We start from the raw sequence: 8713 nt of genomic DNA, 5'->3' as shown, positions 1-8713 counted from the left end.
AGGGTTACAAGGCCATTTGATCAGAAAAGGACAGTCATTTTAACAAATGGCATAGGGAAAAACAGTCACACACACACACACACACACACACACACACACACACACAAACAAGTGAAGTTGAACGCTTACCTATACCATACACAAATATTAACTTGAAATGGATCAAAGACCTAAATGTAAGAATTCAAACTATAAACTCTTAGAAAAAAACCTAGGAGAAATGCTATAGGACATGAATTTGCAATAGTTTCTCATAAATGGCACCAAAAGCACAGGTAACAACAACAACAACAACAACAACAGAAACAGATTAGTTGGACTTCATCCAAATGTGAAATTTTTGTATTTAAGTGGATACTGTCAACAAAGTGAAAAATTAAATGAGAAAATATTTGCAAATCATATTCTGATAAGAGATTGATATTTAGTAAATATGAAGAACTCCTACAGCTTAACAACAAAACAAACAACCTGATTAAAAATGGACAAAACATTTGAATGGCTTTTTCTTTGAAGAGGTATAGAAATGGCCAAAAATCACGAAAAGATGCTCAGAATCACTAGACATTATGGAAAAGTAATGATTAGGAAAAAATCAAAACCACAATGAGATACCACTCCATACCCATTAGGATGACTATCCTATAAGAAAAAAGAAAAAGAGGAGAAGGAAAAGCAAGAGAAGGTGGAGGAGAAAGAAAATAACCAGAGTTGGCAAAGATATAGAGAAATTAGAAACAGAGGGGATGTAAAATGGTGTGCAATCTCTGTGGAAAATGGCATGGAAATTCCTCAAAAAAATTAAATATAGAATCTCCACGTCATCCACCAATTACATATCCATGCATATATCAACAAGACCTGAAAGCAGACACCCAAACAGATATTAATACACATATTTCACAGCAGCCTTATTCACAATAGCCAAGAGGTTGAAGCAATCAACTGTCAATAGGACAGATGAATGTATAAAGAAAACATGGTATTTTGACACATGCTACAGCATAGATGAACCTTGAAAATGTGTTGCTAGGTGAAATAAGCCAATCACAGAAATACAAATGCTGCGTGATTCTTTTTACATAAAGTACCTAGAAGAGTCAAGTTCATAGAGATAGAAAGTAGGATAATGGTTGTCAGGAGTTGGGGTGGGAGAATTGAGAGTTAGTGTTTCATGTGCACAGAGTTTCATTTAGGGAAGAAGAAAGTTCTGGAAATGAATGGTGATGATAGTTGCACAATGATGTACATACACTTAATGCCAAGAACTATACATATTAAAATGGCAAGTTTTATGTTATGGATATAGTATATTTTACCATAACAACAACAACAACAAAGACAGGAAAATAATTTTCTCAAATTTGATTTTTGATTTAGAGCTAAACTCTTGTAGTAGCCTAAGCTAGGCTAAGCTGCTCAGATTCTCCTTTAAAAGGGTCTTTCTCCAGATGGTGGGGCTACACTCAGCTCTCAGTCTTCACTTGCAAATTGCCCTAGACTGGAGATAGCTTCCTCTTCCAAGGTCAGATCATAATTCTGGGGTGGCTTGAATTTGGTGACTGGTCAATGTGAGCATATTGCAACTAGTTTCAGTATTCTCCCAAGACTGAGGCCTTGTTGGGCCTTCCTGTGGCTCTCTTTATCTTTCTTTCCAATCTGTTTTTTTCCCCAACAACACAGTTGTTGATCCTGAAAGCACTCCCTAATAAACTTCTTGTACCAAAAAAAAAAAAAAAAAAAGAAAGAAAGAAAAAGAAAAAAATCCTTTCTTCCTTGATGCTTTACTTCCATTGATGCCAGAAAAATTGTCATAACAACTCTATTAATATATGAAGAGTGGGATTTGAAAGGCATCCTTTGAAGTTGTGCAGTGCACAACTTGCCACAGAGAAGCAGTGGTTCTGGGTCAACTGTTTCATTCCCCTGCTTTTGGGAGTTCCTAGTATCTTTCAGCTGAATTGACTGTTGAGTGTCCAGGAGTCCTTCGTCAAGACGTGAATCAGCTTTGAATAGGGAGGGAAGCATGTCGCTTCAGCCCTACCATGTAGTAAAGCTTAGAAGTAATTTCTGGTATCAACCAGATCCAGAATATAAGAAGCTAGGAATAAGCTCTGAGGACTCCCTAGAGACTTTTACTCTTTAGGTTTGGAGTTTGATTACACCTCCCGGGCCTGATGCTTTCCTGGCTCATGCTCAGTGCTTTGGACACAACGCTTTCCAGCTTCTTGTAGTCCCAAGTCATCTGCATTGGTTTTAAGCTGCTGTGCTTCCCACAATGCATTTTGCCCATGTCAATAGTGAAATAGAATTCTTACGGTAGCTGTGAGTTCTGGGATCATACCTGGGGTCCCCCTTCAAAACAGCAATAGGAGAGAAGCCTTAAATAGGGGCACTTTACTCTAGACCAAGTTCATTTTTCAATGCTGAGTTAGTGCATAAGATAATGGAGAGTGACCAGGAGTTGATAACTATATTTAATTTATTTTATAGCCTGATAACAAAGTTCTCATACTGAAAGAGAAGAAAATCCCTTTAAAGTCCCCTTCCTTCTTTGCCATTATCTATACTTCTTTATCATCCATTGCTAGGGAGAGTGGTCTACATCCCTGGCTCAGTGACGTCTCCCTTTCCCACTACTCAATGAATGCTCTTGGAGACCACTAAGGACTTGCTAACAATTATATCCAGGAAACTCTTTTCATCTTTCTGGACCATTTCAAGACTTTCTTTCCCTTTAGGTTTTGTGACACTGTCATGATGTTTCAATTCCTTTTCTTTCTGATTGCTTTTCTCTATCTCTTTGGTAATTCCTTCTGCCCATATCTTAAATTCTGATGTTTTGTCTTCTATACATCTGCACTTGTATATCCCTCAAACACCTCAAACTTAGTGTTTCTTGGGCCTGGGGATGTGGCTCAAGCGGTAGCGCGCTCGCCTGGCATGCGTGCGGCCCGGGTTCGATCCTCAGCACCACATACAAACAAAGATGTTGTTTCCTCCAAAAACTAAAAAAAAAGATAAATATTAAAAAATTCTTTCTCTCTCCCTCTCTCTCGCGCTCACACATACACTCTCTCTTTAAAAAAGAAAAAACTTAGTGTTTCTACAGCTGACATAATTTTTCCTTTGCCCATTGCCTAGTCTGAATCTCCTCTCCCAGCTACTCCCTGTTTCTATCACCAGCAGTTGTTCAACTGCTCACATTGGAGACTCTGGAGTCATCATTTTTTTCTAGACCTTTGTCAAATATCCTCATATTGCTTCCCTGGACAAAATGACAATCCTTTTTCACCCCCGAAGTCCCTATCCCTACCCCTCCTTATTGGTATTTACTGCCATTTATATACTAGACGTCTAACTATTTCTCTCTTCTCCATAAGTATAGAAAGTGAAGAAGGTTAAGACTTGCTTTTGTCCCTCATGTTTATAGTAGCATTAGACACTCAGTTGATATTCAAAACATATTTGTCAAGTACATAAAAGGAACTTGGATTTCTTCCTCTGCCTCAGACTCGCATGGAAAGTTCTAAAGTTCTGTTTTGTTCTTGTCTGTGCTCCTCTTTGCTTCGTTTCCCACTGCCCCACTGCCTTCAATTAGGACGTTCCACACCACCCTGGCCTCCTTGCTGTGGCTGTCTTCTTCGACCATGCTCTGATTTACTAACAAACCTCCCTCTCTAGCACAGTCTGGGTGTCTTTTTCCTGTTTCCACCCCATGGATGTTTTGCACAGTAGATGCTCATTGATGTGTGTGTGCCTGACAGCTTGGGACTCTCTCTGAGGAGAGAGCTCTGGGGAGGGCAGCAGTTTTGTCCCATTTTAAACTGAGGTTCAGGGAAGAATTGAAATGCAATGCAGTGCAGAGCTGAGGAACTGGAGGCAAGTGAGGCACTCTGTTAAAAGAACATGGGAGAGATACTCAGTGTGGACTGGAGTAACTGGGGCAGAATTCTAGAATGAGTCATTACAACAGAGATCAACAGCTACATGGGGCAGGGAGGGGCTGGAGAGAGAGAGAGGGGAAAAAAAACTCAGTCATGCTGAAGTGAGATAGGATTTCCACACTTGTCTACATTGAAAAGCTAAAAATAGGGACATTTGGGAAGAAAAATAGCGAGGAATCTTTTAATTTTGCTGACAAGGGCTAAAAGGAGGGAGGTTTGCAGGAAAGAGTGTGTCTCTCACTATCGGTGGTAAAATTAGAAAAAAATTTGTTCTGGGTCCTCCAACCTTCATATCCCATTTAAGCCCTGGCCTATTCACTTCATCTTTCTCTACTATCAGAACCTCTTCTTTAGGAAAAAGCCTGATATGGTCATATACATATATTTTAAAAATTTCATGGGGTAATTTTGCATATTAGCACACGCGCGCGCGCACACACACATATGAAGAGAGAGAGTCAAATTTCGGTTGCTGTGTCAAATACGTTAGACATGCAACTTATAAAAAGGAAATTTTTATTTTGGCTCACAGCTTCAGAGTTTTCAGTGCATGGTTGCTTGGCCCTGCTGCTTTTGGGCCTGTGGCAAAGTTGTACATGGTGGTTGTGGGGAGCATGGCAGGGGAAACAGCTTAACTCCTCACCTCTGGGAAGTAGAAGAGAGAGAAGAGGGACCAAGTTCCAATTTCTCCTCCAAGGGACCACCCAATGGATCCCTTCTAGTAGGCTCCACAACCTAAAGTTTCCACCATCTACCAATATGGCCACCCTAGGAACCAAGTCTTTAGCATACGTGCCTTTGGGGGACAACCCAGATACAAACAATAGCATATATGGTTCACTACACCAAGTCACAGTGGTTGTTCAACAAATATTTATTAAAAGATGTTCAAAAAAGCATTATTCATATTATCAAAATCTGGAAACAATATAAATAGCCAGTGTTGGGGGAACAACTGAAGAATCACCCGTAGAAAGAAATATTAGTTTTAAAAATATTTAGAAAATCTTTTTAATAACTCCATGGAAATGCTTATAATGAAACATTAAGGAAAACAGGGAGACTCCACAGACTCCAAATTGCAACTCTAGTATACCCATTATAAAAGTCACATGGATGGATAGAAGACTTATAAAATTTGTGGGTATCTCTGAAATCTGTGGGCCTTGGGATTATTTTCAGAGCCTTCTTTCTACTTTTCTGTATTTTTGAATTGTTTATAATTGATGGAAGATGAATATTACAAGAGTAAATGGGAAGGATTGGTTTAGGGGAGAAAGCACTTTTAAAAGTCTCTCCAGATCACAGTGTGTTGATGTGGCCTGCTTGGTAGAGGACAGGAGGAGAGGGGGAGGAGATTGGGCCTCTCCAGAGATGAAGGGTGGCCGCTCAGCCAGCAGAAGACAGGTTTCTAAAATGTGCAACAGCAATAGGGAGCCTGCTCTTTAAACAAAATGGCAGTGCTTGGTGATGCTGGCCCATGACATCTTCCTGGATCAGGGGGTTTCACTGGGCAGAGCTACAGGGCAATCCCACTTCTGGACATCCTCCTCTTACATGCAAGCCTTGCTCAGGTGCTGAGACCTGTTTCTTTTCACCCTCACCCCTTCTTTTTAAAACACAGCTGAAGGATTAATTTAAGTCTTTGTGTTTTATCTCAGTAATATTCTATCTTAATATCCTTAAGAATCGATGTTGTGTCCTGATGAAGGAAAATATTATTTAAGGTTGCTCCTATAATACCTACAAAAAAGGTATAGGTACATAAAAGTCTTGTCTGTTTTAAAAATAAGACCACAGATTTCAGTATTGGTAAACAAGAAAAAGGTTTTCTTCAGATTATTTCTAGAAATTTCTTTTAAACATCTGCATTTTCTTCTACTTAAGTTGCTTTCCACCTCCTTCCCCTGGGAGCTGCTGCCTGGTCTTGTGTTGCCTCTCTGTGGAAGAGCAAACTTCAAAGCCAGGATAAAACAAACAAACAATACAAAAAAAAAAAATCCAGCAAGAGTAACCACCATCCTTCTTCAAATTTCTAATTTTCTGCACTTGGGGGAAAAAACAGTAGTCCTGTGTTGCAAGGCTCTTAGGATCTAAATGGAGGGATTCCACAACTTTGAAAAATCTAACCAAATCATCCAAGATTTTGTTTTTATTTTTACTAGTTATTAAAATATCCAAAATCCCGATTAAGAAAGACAGAGTGGCAGGAGGGACCGTGAAAGCTTGAGGGGAAAGTGTGAAAAGAAGAAATCCCACTTCTGCCAGGGAGACTGCATGTGAAAGAGCCCGGCTCCCTCGGTAGCTCCAGGCCGCGTTTTGCAGGCGGCTGCATCTGCCTCCCCTGTCTCTTTTACCTCCTTGATGTTCGGCACTATTTGTGGCCGGCGTGGTGGAAGGACACAGTGAGGTTCTCACCCCCGCCCCCCGCCCCCCGCTCCCATCCCCAGTTCCATCAAAGCGAACCCGGGCCAGCGCAAGGATCTCCGAGTTGCGAGTGTGCTGAGGCTGGGACTGTCACTCATTCTCCGATCAGCGCGTGAACGCAGCTCGGCAGCCGCTGGCAGGAAACAATTCTGCAAAAATAATCATACTCAGCCTGGCAATTGTCTGCCCCTAGGTCTGTTGCTCTGCCGCCGTCCACACTCGCTGCAAGGGGGGGCCACAGAATTTATCGCGGCAAGAACATCACTCCCAGCCAGCAGATTACAATGCTGCAAACTAAGGATCTCATCTGGACTTTGTTTTTCCTGGGAACTGCAGGTACATTTTTTTGTTGTTAATTCTCAATCTGATTTGCTAATTGTCCCTTCCACCTACGCCTCCCATGAGGAACACTGTTATTTGGGGTGGCTTTATGTGGAACGCTAAGACGGGTCATTTTCGTTGAGCTGAGAAAGGAGTGCGTCGCCCTTGCTGCCCAGCCGAACCCCGCGCCCTCCCGGGTTGCGCTGGACTGGGGCTGCTTCCCCGCGCCGCGAGCGCTCCGTGCCCCTCCTGCGCGCCCGTCCTTCCCACTTTGTGTGCGGGCGGCGATAGGAGAGAGCTGGTCGGCTCCCGGGGACGCTGCGGCCGCGCTGGCGATGGGCAGCGCTCCTTCCCTGAAGGCGGGCAGCGGGGCGGGGGATGCCGCGGTTCGGGTGGTGCCTCCGCACAGCCTCGCATTCCGCGAGGACGGGGCTTGTCAGCCCCGGCTCCAGGAAGAGTGAACAATAAGGCCGGGACAGTCACCCCTAATCGTTATTTCCCCGGGTGTAATAAAGTGGGACTCGCTGTCTTCGCCCCACCTCCCTGGGCCGAATAACGGTTTGTAAAATGGGGCGAAATGGGCAGAATCGCAGGGCTGTGTGGCCGTTGTTGCACCCCCGTCCATATGACGTTAGTTTTTCATTTGCCAAATTGCTGGTTAGTTGCAAAGCCTGCCCTCGGCCGGGAGCACGGAGGGATGGGAGGGTCGAGCGCCGCGTTTTGACAGGAGGAAGTGCAGAGGGGCGGAGGGCGAGGAGGGCGTGATCTGGACTGCCTGATGTGTGTGTGTGTGCGCGCGTGTGCCTTTACACGCACCGCGAACCCAGTTTTGCACGGTGCCAGAGAAGAATGGCAGGTAGCCGCCCGAAACACCTCGCCCCAGTCTCCTTTCTTTGGGCGAGGTTCCCGATCCTGGCAAAGTGCGAACAATAGGGAGCTGGGAGGAAGACTGTAGGGACGCTGCCGCGGGTAGCGGGGGCTGTGCCGCCGCCCAGAGAACCTAAGCAGCCGGGAGGGAGGCGCATTTCATTTTGACTATTCCATCTCGGCCTCCCTGCAAAATTCTTCTGTGCGTGCCCACCCTCCCGTCCAGCTGCTCCCCCACCCCACCCAAGGATTTGCGCTTTGGCGCTGACATACGGGAGGGGACGAAGAAAAGGAGCTGGGGCCGCAGAGGGTTGGGTGGGTTGGGCGGACAGTCGGTGAGGAACGTGTGCAGGAAAGCGCCGGCGGAAAGCCTGGCGGCGGGGGCAGTGCTTCGCAAACACCGCTGCCAGGTGCCGCCGTACCTGCCCTGGAGGGCAGAGCCCCGGTGGAGAAGCGCGCGGGGCGGGCCGGGGAGCACCCAGCGTCCCCCGCCGCAGGCGGCACCGGAGCAGCGGCGGCCGCCGCCTCCAGCCAACTCGGGTCCCTCCCGTGGCGACCAATCAGAGCTAGGCTGGCTGGGCGGGAAGCCGCGAGAGGCTTTTCTTGCGGCGCGGGTGGCGGCCTGAACTGCCAGGACCGTCTCCGGTGTTCCAGCCTAACGGTCTCGCTAGCCCCCGGCCGGGAGAGACCCCGCCCTGAGGCCGTGCCCCGCCTGCCCGTCAATTTCTGAGGAAATAAAATGGAGACTGGGTGGTCACCGGGCGGTCTCTTAGTCCCGCACGCCGGTGCGCACCCACTCTCGCCTCTTTTACGCCGACTTGGAATATCCTCGCGCTCCCTCAAGCTCACACCCTCTCGCGGTGGTGTCCTGGCCCCAGCGCGACGCCTGGGAGGTCCGCAGGGAGCCGACTAGGAGCTGTGGCCAGGCTCACCGACGCGCGTGCGCTGACCCACTAGGCGCGGGCCGGGGGCTAGACTGGAGGCGAGGCTAGGGGCAGGGCAGGGCGGGGCGGGGCGGGGCCGAGCCTTGGCTGGGAGCTTGGGCTGGGTCCTTGTGGCCACCTGGCTGGGGCCTCCAGGGGCTTGCCCTACTCGTTTGCGTCGGTGGGTCTCTATGACCAGATCTCTCCAGGTGGGGTGGGGTGTAGATG

General features: G+C 46.5%; 1 protein-coding gene across 1 annotated transcript in view; it reads left to right on the top strand.

The window, feature by feature from the left end:
* Positions 1–6492: 6492 nt before the first annotated feature.
* Positions 6493–8713, top strand: part of Ncam1 (neural cell adhesion molecule 1) — a 293418-nt gene continuing 291197 nt past the window's right edge. The window contains exon 1 of the mRNA XM_076843767.2: positions 6493–6710. Within this exon, the coding sequence (XP_076699882.1) occupies positions 6659–6710 (52 nt within the window). The 5' untranslated portion in view covers positions 6493–6658. The remainder of the gene's footprint in view (positions 6711–8713) is intronic.

Source organism: Callospermophilus lateralis, chromosome 2 (assembly GCF_048772815.1).
Source record: "Callospermophilus lateralis isolate mCalLat2 chromosome 2, mCalLat2.hap1, whole genome shotgun sequence".
Classification (NCBI taxonomy): Eukaryota; Metazoa; Chordata; class Mammalia; order Rodentia; family Sciuridae; genus Callospermophilus; species Callospermophilus lateralis.
Note: the sequence above shows the minus strand (reverse complement) of the source record. Positions and strands in the feature narration are given on the sequence as shown.